Consider the following 17,059-nt stretch of genomic DNA (forward strand, 5'->3'; position numbering starts at 1 on the left):
AAAGTCTCAATTTTTTTAAGCTCTCCATTAATTATAAATCCTTGTTTAAGTAAAACTACACAATGCTGCTTGGTAAATTCTCAATTTGGATATAGTTTATCTCTGGTTGCAATTATTGAGAATATTAAAATTGTTTAACAATTTATCCTTTTCTTTCAGGCTTAAGTCTTTCTGTTTGGCATTTTCAACATGTTACAAATTAACTGTATAACAAATTTTAAAAATGCTTCTTTTAATGATTTATGTTTCAAGACTTGCATTTCTATGCAACAAAGACTTCATTTTGTCTATCAAATTGATCTGCTACTTCATAATTTTAAGGACAACTAATGCTTTCCGTGCCTTTTCTTCAGCCTACAGTTACAACTCCCTTTCCATTTAAAGACTTTTACTTTATATAGTAATACTTAAAAGCCTTTCATGAATTTCTTATAACTCTTTTTGAACATAGTTTGTCTGTATCAAAGAGAAAATTTTTAATGTAGAAATCTTAAATGATGGGATTCAGAAGTTGAAATTCCACCTTCTTTCAGCTAGTATTTGAGAGGGAACCTTCACTCATTTACAATGCCTTGATTGTGTAGGATTGTTTTTGTTAACATTAAGATGAGGAAATTCTGCCGCTGTAAAAATCCATTGTGGACAAAGAATCTGAAAACAGCGTCTCACATATACTGAGCACTGGAGGGTAGGAAAATTTAGTCAAACCCATTTAATTGAAGCAATTCATACCTGAACAACAAAGCCATGGTTCACAATACATTAGATATATGAACTAAGAAAGAACTTTGATAAATGCGTGTAAGATATTCAGGCACTGAAGACTTAAGTCTTTTACCAATCTGAGTTTAATAAGAATGGAGATGAGTTTAATAAATGGCAGTTTTTCCTATTGATTAGTATATATTTGTTTTGGTTCCTGGAAATCTGAACATAATAAGTGGCTGAGTTTATTAACCAGTGAATTTAATAAATGGCCAGCTTCTATATGCCTCGTAAGTTTAGTCATTATACCTTAAATTGTGTGGTTAAGTCAAATATTTACAAGACCATAACCCTGTATGGTTTATTTTCTTTCTAGAATGTAATAAATTTTTTCCCTTTCTGTTTTACTTAGTTTTTAATCATTTTTATATTCTATAAAATGTTTTTAGGTCACAAAATTACAGGATCGTGTCAGTAAATGTAAACTTGAAGCACAAAGAGCAAAAGAAAGGTATGAGCAAGCATTGCAAGAAATAAATGATTATAATGCTAAATATATGGAGGACATGACTGTTGTTTTTGACAAGTGCCAAGAGTTTGAAGAGAAACGTTTAGACTTTTTTAAAGAAATGCTTTTTAGCATTCATGGATGTTTAAATATTTCAACAGATGCTGAGTAAGTTTGCCTTTAATCTTTTATCTTAATGTACTGAAATTCATTTAAATTTATCCAATTGTTTGTAAGATGGTTAAAAAATTCTCAAAATAAATATTATTTGATCTCGCATCTTTCTGATAAATTCTGTTATGCCAAGTGTATTATTTCTGTTGTATGATGAATCTTCCTGTTGAGATTTCTAATGCAGGAAAATTTTATTTTAACTGATTTCTGTAATGTATTTATATGTATTGTTGCAAGCTATGGTTTTTTTTTATCTGTCTTTGAATAATTGCTCCACATAAGCAGGAAGAAATTGACAATATATTATAAAAATTAGCAATACCCAACATGATAAGTAACATTAAATACCATAAGGAGAATGTGGATGTTAAACAGTTCACTTTAGTGCATGAAAGAATAATCTCTAAATTAATTTAACTTTCTTTGAACCTTTAAATCTTGTAGGTGATTAGCAACTAACTTGGCCTAACTGTCAAAGTCATATGCATATAGCACAGCATAGACTTTAGCAAAATTCTTTTGTACGGCTTTGACAGTGTGTTTTCCCAAAATCTTCCAGAAAATCGCCAGTTGCAGTGCTATTCAAGTATATATTATATTAATTTTTTATCATATTTATGTATTCATTTTGCCAGTATTGCCATAGTATACAGTACAAAGTCCGTAATCTGGATGTCCATTATCCGGAATGATCTATAATCCGGACCTCAAAGTAACAAACTTTTTTTTGTATGCTTTACGCATGCGCATTGGGAGAATGTGTCTCCAAATATGTTAAAAAATGCTTGGCATAATTTATGGCCAGCTACCATATTTCATGGTGAGGACGATGAAGATGATAGCCGCGAATTTGAAGGTTTTCGAACATCGCAAACTAAAGGTGAAATTTTCCAGTTATTGGATTTTGTAAAGAAATGTGGAGAAACGGTAATAAATGAAAATGATATAACAGAAGTTTTTCATTGAAACGACAATGCCCCAATCAATAATCAATTAATGGATGGCGAAATCTGTAGTATGGTTCTAGATCCAGAAAATACCGCTTCCGATAGTGACACAGAGGTTATTGAAAAGAAAAAAAAAATTGATTGACAAGTTAGTAGGTATTCTCAACACAGCAATTACAGGACTTGAACAGTGGAACTTTGTAACTGAACAAGAAATTATGTCTGTTTATAGAATTAAAGAGAAAGTATTAGCACAAAAAACAAAGCAATTTAAACAACTTACATTGAAAGAAATGTTTAATAAAGTAAACAAATAAATATTAAGTTTTTTTTTTTTTTTTTTTTTTTTTTTTTTTTTTTTGTAAATTTTGATACCTTTTATATCATAATTGCTCTTTATTTTATAAATTACAGTTTCATATTTTAAGATTTAAATTGATGATCTATAATGCAGAAAAAACCCTAATCCGGAAACGCCGAAGTTCCAACAAGTCCGAATTACGGACTTTGTACTGTATATTGTCTATATTTCAAGATTCATATTGTTGTATATATTCAAGATTAAACAAAGATTTTAACAAAGGATTCATGCAAACCATCTAAAGCTCACAGCTGGGAACTCTTCCAAGTCTCATGTTTCCTTTTCAGATTCTTCAGAGTTTTCTGCAACTAAGTTAGAAATATTTCGTCTTGACTATTTTCTGCCTGCACATTTTACTCTTTGGTGAAGAAGAATTTTATATGATTATATTGTATCAAAAAACCAGTTTCAAGCATAATGAATAAATGCCTTGCATCTTAATTCTCAATAATGATCACTAAAACTAGTTCATAATCACTAAAAGAAAAGCATATGAAGTTGATCCTTTTTGCCATTTATACTGTCTTCAAATTTTCTCTTCTGTTAACTTGCCCATTTTCAGATCATACAGGTTTCAGTGATTTGAGAAGCAGATGTTCAGGTTCTGTGTATTTAGATTTTCAAAATCTGTTTGGCCTGTAAGTCTTCCCTATCTTAAAACCGTTCAATTTATTTATTTTTTTATTTATATTTTTTAGAAGAGAGTTAACAATACAGAATTCACAGTAGTGTACAGAAGTCCACGTTCATTGTTAATATCAATCTGTTTTCTTCCACTGACATTTGAGTTTCATAAATTTACTTTCTCCCTAACTGATAATGTATTTTTCCAATAGATTTTTTTCCAGTTAAGACCAGAAAACTGTTTACATGCAATGTCAGAAAATGCAAAGTTCAGTTGAACTGACTGTTTACTTTAGTATATTACTTAGGTCCTGCTTCTGCCAGCTAAAAACTACTTACTGAATAGTATAATATTATAATCTCTCTGCTTCCAGATATATATAGCACTAAGCATTCATTAAGATATATGGCATTAAGCATTTCTTACTGAGTTAATTAGTAAAAAGGTAACAAATTACCTCTTAATTATATATTTAAGTTGATTATCTGCATACCTCTGATAGGAGTCTAAGATTTACTCTAACTAGTGAAAAGTTTGTCTGAAGTAATGGCAGCATTGATAACATCTGTTATATTAAAATAAATAAATAAATAAATAAAAAAGATTACAAATAAATTTTAAACTACAAATAACAAATTTTATTTTTATCTCTAATTTTTTTTAATTTAACCTGCTTATGTTCATGTATCTCCCTGTATAGAAATTATTTATTTAGTCATAAAATATCATTTCTTAAGTTTAATATTTAAATTAAAACAGAGTTAATATCTGCAGTTTTAATAAATAGTTTATGATAAATTATAAACAGGAGACATCTGATCTGATCTGTTTTGTGGTTGGTAACTTATTTTCTGGTATTTTAAAAAAGAAAAAGTATGTGACATATCTGCAGGAGGTGTTACTTTTCATGCTTCTCGTCAAAGGTTTTTTTTTTTTTTTTTTTTTTTTTTTTAATCTGCAAAGTTTTAAATGGTAATGATATTATAGCTGAGTTAAAAAAGTTATAAATTTAATGCCATTTGAAATATTATATAATCAAATTAAAAATGCACTGAATCAGTTTGCATTTGTAAATGCTGAAATTTTAGAATACTTTTGTTCATCTCATATATCTAAATGTCAAATCTTGTAAATTTCACATGAAATAAATTGCACAATGTTTTAGCTGTATTGGCTTCTGCAAAACTGTGTTTTGAAAAAAATCATTGAACTATGAACATCAGTCAACTGTGAATATATTATGCTATCGTTTTTTTTTCTGAAACAGAGCTCAAATGTACAGCTAAGTTTAATTAATAGTCTAAAGTCTATATATATATATATATATATATATATATATACTTAAGAAAATTTTTAATTTGTATACATTATGTTGTATTATCATTTTAATTAAATTTCAAATTAAATATTTTAAAGGCTTCCGCAGATTTATGAAGAGTACAGGCATAGCATACAAAATGCTGATGCAAAAAAAGATTTAAAATGGTGGTCCAACAATCATGGTGTTGGCATGGCAATGAATTGGCCACAATTTGAAGTAATTATACTATTAGTTATAAATATGCAGCTTTTTTAGTATTAAATATGAAATTTTTAACTGTTCTTATTTGATTTAAGTTATTTTCACTTATATGTATAAATTCAATTCTTATGAATTAAATGTAAAACATATAGTTTGTTTAATTTCATGTTCATTTGATGTTTGATGTGATTTTTTTTCCTTCAGAATTCTGTTAACTTTTGTTAATAAAAGAAAAATGATTAAAAAAGTATGAATTATATGTATTTCACTGTAATAATCACTACTATCAAGCAAAATTCCAAGTTTTCACCACAAAAGTTCTCTTTATAAAGTTAATTTATATTGTATTTAATTCCTTTCTAAATTTGGTTCCAAGTTATAAATAGTTTCTAAAATATAATTTTAATACTTGTTATATAATGTATAAAAATGATGAAGCACTATGGAAGTGACAAAATTAGTAGTTTTATTAAACAGCAACAGCATGTATTAAATAAATTTTTACTTTAAATTACTGTGATCAGTGTATAAAATTTTAGCTATTCAAATGCTTGGTGTTACAATTGCAGGAAGGAAAGGAAAATTTAAAAAGCTGTAAATCTAAAGAATTTTATATTTTGCAATATTTTTTAAATTAAGGATGGAAAAAAGTTCTAGTTTTCTTCAAAAAATAAATGTACCTAAGAAATGCTTTCATAGTGTCAGATTATTTGCTTTTAATGAAATAATAAAAATATTATAATGTTATTTTATATCAGTATATATTTCCAAATAATTATTAATTTATTAATTAATTATTTTTTTAAAAATTACTTTCAAGTATTTTCAAAATTGCTTCAGTGTTTTTATATGGCTTAGATGCAGTAATCTAAGCAAGGTAAATTTTAGTTTAGCAAACAGATCAAGAAATTTCATAGTATAGTGACAAACACCAGAATTTAAACTTTCAGTATAGATAATCATTTTAGGAATTTGTTGCTAACTTCAGCAATTAATATTAGTAAAATTCTCTGTTCTGATGAGTGTATTTTTGTGAAACTATGTAGCTGATTTCACTGAATCATATGGAATATGATGCTTTTATTAAAGTTTTTTAAATGTTGTGATCCATCATTTGTATATGTTTTCCATTTGTATATGTTTAAGATTTAAGGGTTGAAAAGAACACTGTTTGAAAGCTTAACAAGTTCATAAAAGTGTAAGTAAGAAATATTGCCATATTCACAGGAGAAAATAATAAAATTTTTGGCTTATTTGTCATTATAAGAATACATAAATCCTCACATTAAAAAAAGCATTTTGTGTTTAATTTCTTTTGAGCTAAGGTAAATTTTTATATAGTTACATGATTATTTATGAAAAAAAATCATTTCCAGGTTTTCCTGTGTATTCTATCCCCTCAAATCGCTTACTTTAATGTAGATGTAGATATATTTACTATATATTTAATAGTCATCGACAGATATACCTCTGTTCTAGCTTTAATGTTTTTTATGTGAAACATGTTGATATGCTGCATAATGTTATAATGTGAATGTGGTTGTAGCTGATCGAGTTCATTTAGCAATGCTTTAATTAATAATTTTTTAATTATGTTGCTCCTGCATACATGTGTTGTTATGTTTTAACGTAAAACCTACTTTTGCTATTCTTTGCTAATAATAATATTTGTTTTGAGAAATAAAATTAAATATATGTTTTTGCTGTGTTTTGCTGCTGATTTTTTTGTTTTATTGTGAAATGTGCTGTTTGCTTTGTCTCAGGAGTATTGTGAAGAATTCCGTGATATTGGCAAACTTAAAAAGGGAGCTGTGCCTGAAAGTGGAATACTCTTGGTGAACCAACAAAAAATTGGAGAAGATTTGCCTGTAATAATTATTTTACTGTTTTTCTTTTAGCTGTCTACTCTTACTTCATGGCTTGCAGATCTGCTCTTGCATTAACTCTCTGTTGCTGTGAACTTTATTCTCTTCACACTAACATTTTTTTTTTTTTTTTTTGTTTAAATTCTAGCTTTGTTTTTCCTGACTGCTTATTCTTTGCTCATTCCTTTTTGAATTATGTTATGAGTTATTGAAGGTTTTATGATTGTACTGTAATTCAGTTTCTTGGATATTTATTGCAATTAATTCCAATTTTTAATTTTAAATCTCTATACTATTTTATGTGTACCACATATTCCCTCTTATCCAGTTTCTTTTTAATTGGCTTTCCTCTGAATCAGATTTTCATTGCCATTTCTGAGAAATGCTGTGGTGCAGTGTACTCGGAAAGACTTATTATTTTATCCATAAAACTGAATTTGATTATAATGCTAAGTCAACTGTCAGTAACAATCATTGTCCCTTTAATTGTTATCTAAATCAATACTTTCAAATTTCACATTCCTGTTTGCCTTTCCACTTGAAATTCAATGTTTTAAAAAATATTTCAAACATTTTAAAACAAATATTTTATTTCAATGTAATAATATTATGGGTATAATGCCACATGCCTAGGTATAATCTGAAAATGAGGAAAACATTGTAATACATATTTTGACAAACTTGAAATAAAAGGTTGTTTTGTTTGTCGAATAACGCATTATAAACATTAATAAAAATAATTAGTATATGAATATTATATACATTTAAAAATTATAATTTTTCCAATATCATTTAAAATAAAGTTGTCGTAATTTTTTTTTCATCATAAATTCAGCTATGAATGCTTCCCAGTCTAATTTTTTAGCAGTATTGTTTTCATTTGAAAGTACTGCTTGGGTATCTGTTTTCATTCATCGTTGCACTAAAACAATTTATAATTAGTTTTGGTTTCAAAATATGTTCTTTTTTGCTGTAACAACATTTAGAGAAATGATACACAAGATTCCATAACTGCTGACAAGTCTGGGTATATTGACAGTCGTTACTAGAGGACATGTTTCTGCATGAGACTTTGCATCAGTTTTATTCTTCATCTGATTCAGTGATGTCAGTGTCATGTTTATTATATGATTGTATTGTTCCATAGAATTTTAAATGCTAATGCTAAATTTTAATTATGCTTTTAAAGCTGGATAAATTGGCTGGGATAATTGCCATAGGAGTACACTGGAACTGGGTTCAAGTATTTAATCATTTTTAATGAAACTGGAATTTCATCCATCAGAGCTTTTTTACAAATTAGATCCTATCCTTCTCTTTTTGTATTTTAATAATTGTCAGCTGAACAACTGTAAACCGAATTTCTAAGAAGTTGTTAATCAAGAAGGATAAAGTGTAATAACCAAGAAGTTTTGTCTATCGAGTTAATAGGGGAAAAAATCTGTTAAGCATCAGCAAGAAAATCAGTCTGATTTTTAACTGCGCTAGTCAAACTTGGACTGTGCTAATCAGACTGCATTAAAAGACCAATTAACAGCTAAATTTAAGAAAAAACAGTTTTGAGCTTAATTATTGTGTTTTGCTTGAAATTGAGCCTAAATTGAAATTTTAGTAAAGGTTTAACAAATAGTCAGTCTGAACTGTTTAGATAAAAAACAAGCACATTATATTTGTAGGAAGAGAAATAAAATTTTCTTTAAAAATTACATTTATTATTTTGCATTGTGTTAATTTATGTTCCCCTCTTAGTTGATCTAACTTTTAAATTACATTTCTATCTTGGAGTTTTATTTTTATTTCTATATTATATATTTCATTTCATAGCAATATTTTTTAATATGTTCTGTATTACTATCTGTTATTTAAAGCGGTTGCTTTTATTTTAAAAACTAATTCCTATATATAGATAAATCTTGTAATAAACCAGTATAGTATAAAAAGTTGGAATTTCCATTGTGGTAAAGTATTTTAGATCAACTTTTCTAAGCTATTAAAATTGTTCTTTCTTGAAGAGTCAGCTGAGGACAAACTATGCTGCTACAACATTGTCAGTCTTTGTGAATTCCAGTTGTTCTTACTCATTGGAGTGATAATGCTCACAAGTACTAATGCAACAATAAATGTTTAATCATAAATGTGTAATAAATCAGTTTTATCCCTTCTATGAAAGTCATATGTTTTCTTCAAATGTTTTTCATGTGTTGTTTTGTCGGCCCTGTACAATTCCTTTACTGATATAGAAGCAAAATTCAGAAGTATGAAAATGACTACTTGTTATGTTTTTGGCTTCCTAGGTCTTCAATCTTGTTATCCTCATAATTTTTATTATTATCTTCATTATTGAAAATTCATTCAACTATCGCATTATGGCATTTTCAGATTATCTTTAATTACGATTTGACGACAACTTAGTTAATTGGGGGGAATTCATAATTTTTTTATTTTTTTAAATAATATGTGTTATAATTTAGTTTCTGAAATTAATTTTTGTTGTAGGGTTAAAAAAATTCAACAAATTTAATTTTTTATTTTACAGAATTTCATGGCAACAATTTGTCTTACAATATAAATTATTAGTTTTATATACTGCTCAATTTTTTTTCTAAGTATTAATAGAATAAATATTTTTGTTTTTTTTTTAATTAAAATATGAGTATAGAGAATATTGAAAATAAAATAATTTACTTAGAGTATTTGCTTTTGCAGTTTATATTGATGATTGATTTAGTAATTCTGCCTATGCAAGGCCCACACACATTTTTATTGCATCATGCAAAACATTTTCATTTTATTTTTTCTACAATTGTTAAAATCATCGTTATTCTAATTTGTTTTCTTCATTTTCAAAACATCTAATTTGTCTTCATTTTCAAAACATCTAATTTGTCTTCATTTTCTTAATGGACTGTGGCTTGCTTTACATTTTTCTCGTATATTTGAATGACAAATTGCTTCCTTGCCCTCAACTAAATTCTCATTGTAGCTAAATCCTTGACCTCTGCAACTTTAATAAGAATTTTATTTTTGGCATCTATTCAGTATGTTGAATGATAATTTTATATCATTTATGATTATTTGCAAAAGTAACATCTTATGCTTCTCATGGGAGTGAGAAAGTTCATTTTTAAAGAAATATAATTTACCCATAGTTCGCATCTAAAATAAAATCTATCTAATGCTTGCATTGCCGGTAATCTCTTAATAGATCATCCATCAATTTCATAGGTAAATCAAGAATATTAAAAAATGCATATACTGGTCAACCTTGGTTTGAAGACTTCATGGAATATTTTTGGGCTATTTCATCCAAAACATCTATTTCATATTTGGTTATGTTGTAAAAATTCACAAGTGTTTTCACATTTGATGCAGCTTCCAGATTTACTAAATTCAGGAAAGTGTAGAAATTGTCCATTGTAACATTTCATCCAGTTTAATTAAAGGACTGTATCAACCAATAAATGGCATGTTCCTCTAAGTTTTTTCAACTGGTCTACTTTTATCTTTTTGTGAATAAGGATATCCATTTGCATTGCTTTTACATCAGCTAAAAGCCAAAATTTTATGAGTTATCGAGTTTTTGTTACCTCTACTGAACAAAGAGATATCTCATCTTTGTAGGGAGCAATTGTTCATCATGTGTAATATTTTCACCTGGTTATAATAGAATAAAATAATTCTCAGTAACGATATTCCTTCTGAAGCAAGAGCAAATGGATCAATTTGCTATCTTTGTAATCTAATTGACTTCAAGTCATAGCACACATTATTTCCAAAAATCTTTTCTTTCAGAAAGTCCTTTAGGGAGACAAAATGTGTTCCCATTAATTATTTTTCTCTTAGCTAAAGCAGTTAGCCTACCTGTTTCTCAAACATTTTGAAGAGGAAGTTTTAAGCAAATTTGCTGAAATATCCCCCTTCCACATTTTATGATCATTTACTTATTTCATCGTTATTCTAATTTGTTTTCTTCATTTTCAAAACATCTAATTTGTCTTCATTTTCAAAACATCTAATTTGTCTTCATTTTCTTAATGGACTGTGGCTTGCTTTACATTTTTCTCGTATATTTGAATGACAAATTGCTTCCTTGCCCTCAACTAAATTCTCATTGTAGCTAAATCCTTGACCTCTGCAACTTTAATAAGAATTTTATTTTTGGCATCTATTCAGTATGGATATTATGAAAGAACTTCTTGGAATTGGATGGTGAAATGTTTTAGAAATTTCTTTAGAAGAAACAATATAACTGCTTTTTGGTGAATTGGATACTCTTGGTATAGTTGGAATAACACAGTTCTCATCAGATGAAACAGAATAAATTTCTGTGTTTGATTCTTCATGAGAACTAATTTCCAAAGCAGACTTTCCATCAATTCATACCATTTCTTCTTTAGATAGATATTTCCTTACCACAGCTCTAAATGAGATGATTAATAAAGAAAAAATTAATTAGAAAAAGGAATCAGAAGCCTCAAGAATTGCAAACAAAATGAAGAACACTGACAGTGACACAGAACAAGGTGAAGAACTTACTGAAGCATTTAGACAAACAAAAGACCATGAAACTTGTTTAGGATTAATACCACTTTGGGGGCGGGCAACCCCACTTCAATTCTAACCAACCAGATGTTGAATAACATATGGCATGAAAATAAAAAGAAAGCCCAAACAAGTACCATCAAGATACTGATACATTAAATTGTGCTAGCTTTCAGTTATATAGGGACGAAGAATAGTCAAACTGGCCAATAGCTATAATTTTAGTATATTCATGAAAAATTAAAAAATACCAACACGTTTAAAATGAAAAAGACCATAATTTTAGTATATTCATGAAAAGTAAAAAGTTATACAAATTTTTTAAAAAGGAAATTTATTCATAGTGTTTGCAATCAAAATGTAATACTGTTAGAGGTGACCGTGATCTGAATATAACAAGAATTCCGTATTTTTTACTTTATAAAATCCACAATTTCACGATTTATTAATAATGTTGACTTATTATTTTTCTTTCTTTCTTTCTTTTTTTTAAAGATAAAATATATGATTCAGAGATTAAATTTAAAACTTTAGATTATAAAGTTCAGTTTGTTCAGACAAGACATTTCTCAGGTATAAAAGTATTTTTGTGGTTTTTCGTATACAGAAACAGAAAAAATGATGATGAGGAGTTTTGGGCTGAAGTCTTATGCTAAAAAAAGATGGAAAACAGAAATGCCCACTATTTACAAAAGTAATTAAACATGTTCTATCGTGCTTTATTGAATCCATTTTTGAAAGTTCATTTAATTACATGGATGATATTATGATAGAATGCATAAGATATTTTTCCCACCATCTTAGCATATCTTCGTGGTGTAGTGGTCAGCACACTCGGTGCATATTTGAGAGGTCTGTGGTTCGAGTCCGGTGAGGGCATTGCTCATTTTTCACATCTTCCGCATCAAAATAACCTAATGTCTTTACAAGTGGTACACAAACTAAAAAGGGTTGTGGATGATGATTTCCACCACCAAAATTTGGCGATTGGATACCTTAATCTCCAGTCGCCCTTTAAAAGGAGAAGTGTATAAGGTATTTCTCCTGTCTTCTTAGCATGCCTTTGTCGTGTAGCGGTCAGCACACTCGTTGAGTATATGTAGAACACTCTTGAACACCAATAGCCTGTTTGCTGCAGAGACTGTAAAATGTTATACAGTACAAAGTCCGAAATCTGGACGTCCTTTATCCAGAATGATCTAAAATCTGGACCTCAAAAACCACAAACTTTTTTTTTTTTTTTTTTGTGAATACTTTACACATGCACATTTGATTTTTCCTTCCATAATAAAATGTGTAGAGATTTTCACTTAAGAATTCTGATTCTTAATTTCACTTAGGCACTAAATAAAATACCTCGTTATGAAAAAACAATCATGTAAGCATAAATTTGTGTGATTAATAATTTGGCTCCATAGCTGAGTATGTACTTGACATACATCTCAAACCGAAACATTCACCTATTTTATATATCTGACGCCGACCTAGCGAGTCATTATTTATTATATTTTGCTTTCATCACCGCATGTTTATCAATATGTGACAGCTTCAGTAATGACTCATGCTGTGATGTCTAAACTTTTTTTTATATTAGTAATTGAATAACAAAAGTATGGCAGCCTTTTATGCTAACATTATGCTTGGCAATGATTATAAATTTTTAAATGCTGTAAGAAATGTTGACAAAGAAAAATTCAACAAATTTCTTTTCATATGCTAAAAATAGAATTTGTTAATGAAACTCATAGGCCAACAGATTACATTCAGTGCTATTTTAATTAAGAAAAACTGTTGTTTTATTCACCATAAACCCAGAAGCTGTGGCACAATTTAGGGAAGACTAAATTTTTTGAATTTAGGGAAGCACCAAGCGGCAAAATTAAGGGATGAGAAGTTTTTATGATTTAGGGAAAGCACTGGGATCCAAAGTTTAGGCACGGTGAAAATTTAGAATTTAGGAAAGCGCTTTGTAGCAGAATTTAGGACCCGTAGAGACTGGCGGTATGAAGCGTCGGCTTTAGATAAAGCCTTAAGTATATGTGGGAGTTTATTTATTCAGGGCTCGGATTAGTTTGAAGCATGTGCAAGAAATAAATGTAGTTATAGTAAATAACTAATACAATTCAGGCTTAATTCAGTGTGCAATGAGAGAAAGACAAAATTTAGTGAAACAACTTGGCTTTCATCGCCAATCTTGTGATACCCGGCCAATAATGTATAACGGAAGCTATTAAGCTAGGCTAAAATTATCTTTACTGATTCTAAGGCATTTTAATTAATGTAGCAGACTGTGCTGCTCCCTGGTCTTCTAATTTGATCCAGCTTATTATTTTTTGCTGACTGTTATTATTACCGCAATTTTATAAAAACTAAGCTTGAACTTCCCATTATGTCAAAAAGTGTTTCCAATTCAGGAAAGAATTGAGAAAAATTTGAGTTGCCTAAGGATCTACAAAGCGAAACCATGTTTCGATGTCCATTAAACAAAAAGTGGAATTGCTGCAAAAAATGGATAAAGCCATATCCGTCTCAAAATTATGCAAGGAGTATGGCATTGCAAAGTCCACTGTATATGACACAAGAAAAAAGAAAAAGGAACTTTCGGAATTTTTTGTGGAAGCATTTTAAACAACTTGCATTGAAAAAATTTTTTAATAAAGTAAACAAATAAACATTAAGCTTTTTTTTTTTTTTTTTTTTTTTTGTAAATTTTGATACCCTTTAGATCATAATTGTTTTTTATTTCATAAATTACGATTTCATATTTTTAATTGTATAATTTGTGCATGCCATCTTACCAGATTTAAATTGATGAACTATTATCCGGAAAAATCCCAAATCCGGAATAGCCGAAGTCCCGACCAGTCGAGATTTCGGACTTTGTATTGTATATTCATATTAAATAAAAGTGCATGCAAAGCTTTTGAGGCATAAAATCCCTCTTAATATCCTGAAAGAAAGATTCTAGAGATAATTTGTTGAATAACTAAACAGTTTTCCAAAATTCTTTACATATTATATTATGAAAAATTCTTCCCATCCCAGAAATTTCATATCTACAGCACCTGTTAATAATCTTATACTGAAAGGTTTAACTGAAAGCAGATTTAATTTTTTATTTATTTATTTATTTATTTATTTATTTTTTTTGGTGTGTGTGTGTGTGTATGTAAATACTGAGAGACCAAAAAGGTGGGAAGCTGTGAGAAATGATATAGTGAAAGTTAAATGAATTGTTAATAATATATATATAAAATATATAATTGACGTTCTAGTCTTCGCCAAAAATACTGCTGCATAGATGATTGGAAATCACATCATAGTGGAATGATCCGCTGGAGTTTTAGAAGCAGGACCAGCTTGATAGTTTAACATCATTTATTTTTGGATGACGAATTTCTTAGCACATATCTTTATAATTGATAGAAGATTAAGGATGTTAAATGTGCCCCATAAATTTAGATATGCAATTATATTTTAAATAATGGCGAATAGCTAGCGGAGGCTGAGCGACACGCTTTCAGCAGGCAGGCGAAGAGGCCAAAGACAGAGGGACTACGCAGTTAATAGCTATTTATACTAGATTGGTGCATAAGTACAGCTAATCTGTGATTGGTTAATTTTGGGTTCCATTTTTCAAGCAGTGTTATGTAACATGGAAAGATCTCGAATTTGGGAAAACGGGAGAATTTAGGGAGAAGAACATAAAATCTAAAATAGTTAATTTTAAGGTCGCCAGTGGTTTTTTAAAACAGCTATCGTATTTTGTTATGTCTTGTATATAATTTTTCCTTTCTTTCTTCTTATTGTAGTGCAATATTCAATTATATTTTGCAAAAATTTAAAAGACTTTAACTTGATTATATGAGTTATTTGTCTTAAATTTCAGTCTGAATTTTGTATCTTGTTGTATTTTATTAATTAATATGAAATATTTTTGAAACAAAAACTTTGGCAATTATACAATCCCAAAAATCAATTACCTTTTTCTCAGGAAAGGAGTTTTTTTTATATATTGTACTTAAGATCTCCCAACCAAGGTGGTATGCTGATTTTGTTGGAGAGGACATACCAGTTAATCGTCAAAGTATTATTCACTATTGAATTATATTATTATGTTTTTCTATTGAATTTGTATTGTATTAAATGTGTGTATCCACAATAAGAATAACTGATTCAATTAATCATAAATTAAGTATTATATTTCTACATGAAAGTAGGCACTCAACCTGTATTATAATGGAAATATTTTCATCAGCAAAAATTTGAAAGACTTGTATTGAACATTTACTTTGTGATTAAGACACAATAACACGCCGAATAAATACTGATTCAGAAGTCAAACAACAAAAATCAGCGTTAATTCACAAAATTTTCACGGTTTTGCAGCTGAAGATGATGGTTCGGTAAAACCATCGATACTAGTCCTGTGAAAATTTTGTGAATTAACGCTGATTTTTGTTGTTTGACTTCTGAATCAGTATTTACTTTGTGACTTTGTGGAACTATTTTTGTCAAGAACTTTACATATTTCATTAGACATTCTAACAACTTGTTTTATTTAAGGAATATACTGTTGTCATAATAGTTGTAAATTAGCTGTTTAACTACTTCATAATCTATATACGAGAAAGTTCATGAACAATGACGGAGCATAGGAAAACCTTCAGGCTATGTCCTTGGTGCTTCGTATGATAAAAAAACCTTCTCTTGCTTCGCTGATATGCTAATGCTTTTTCTACCACCATTCTCTATCAACCTTTCTGTAAAGGGGAAAATACGTAGGATATAAAAAAAATATGATGGCTGCTTTGAGAAACGATTGGTGACCTCAAAAATGAGCTATTCTAGATTTTATGTTCTTCCCCCTAAATTCATCTGTCCTCCCAAATTCGAGTTCTTTCCATGTTACATAACGCTGCTTAAAGAATGGAACTAAAATCCAAACTTAACCACAGATTAGCTGTACTTATGTACCACCTATCTAGTATAAAAAGTTATTAACTGCATAGTCCCTCTCTCTTTCGCCTCTTTGCTTGCCTGCTGACAGCATGTCGCTCAGCCTCTGCTAGCATTATTTAAAATGTCATTGCATATCTAAATTTATGTGGTGCATTTACCACCTCTAATCTTCTACCAGCTATAAAAATATGCGCTAAGAAATTCGTCATAAAAAATTAAATAATGTTTAACTATAAAATTCCATCAGATCATTCCACTATGACACAATTTCCAGTCATTTACGCAGCAGTATTCTCGGCCATAGCTAGAACGTGAATTGTTTCCATCTTCAGCCAAAAGTAAAATATTACTCATTTATATCTTTTGTTTCACCAATAAACCACCAATTCACCAATTTCATGTTAGTATTCTTAATAATTTGAAATTATTAATGGTAGATTTCAGGATTTTTTAAATGAGGTTGCAGTGACCGCCGTGCTATGTATATGCTGACCTTAATCACTCACTGTAAATTCTTAAGCAGTGACTTATCACAGTAGTGCATTCCATGACTGTTGTATAGCTGGAAGATATATGACAGGAGTGGCCAAACTTCATGACGGTAGAAGTGGCATAGTAGATTTCACAAAAGTTCAAGAGTCCAGCTGGATTTACCAAAAGTTGAAAATTCATATCTATATCATTTCAAAAATGTTGAAATTGGTTTTTGAATGGAAAGAAATTTTTTTAATAAATTTATAAGAATTTTGCAGTTTTTTAATTAATATGTTTACATATCAACACATAAATCTTCTGCTCTGTGTTTAGAAGTGCATGTCCTAAGAAAGTATAAATTTGAAACTATTGTA

The 17,059-nt window shown here is 29.0% G+C and overlaps 1 protein-coding gene across 4 annotated transcripts in view; it reads left to right on the plus strand.

The window, feature by feature from the left end:
- Positions 1-17,059, plus strand: part of LOC118191747 (protein kinase C and casein kinase substrate in neurons protein 1-like) — a 148,111-nt gene that overhangs the window by 108,876 nt on the left and 22,176 nt on the right. For 3 of the 4 annotated variants that reach the window (XM_035362593.2, XM_035362591.2, XM_035362594.2), the window contains exons 5-7: positions 1,155-1,381; positions 4,737-4,857; positions 6,606-6,710. In XM_035362593.2, the coding sequence (XP_035218484.1) occupies positions 1,155-1,381; positions 4,737-4,857; positions 6,606-6,710 (453 nt within the window). The remainder of the gene's footprint in view (positions 1-1,154; positions 1,382-4,736; positions 4,858-6,605; positions 6,711-17,059) is intronic. The other variant, XM_035362595.2, reaches the window with a different exon arrangement.

The sequence above is a fragment of the Stegodyphus dumicola genome, chromosome 2 (genome assembly GCF_044657685.1).
Source record: "Stegodyphus dumicola isolate Sdum_Otavi_A_Nest chromosome 2, ASM4465768v1".
NCBI lineage: Eukaryota > Metazoa > Arthropoda > Arachnida > Araneae > Eresidae > Stegodyphus > Stegodyphus dumicola.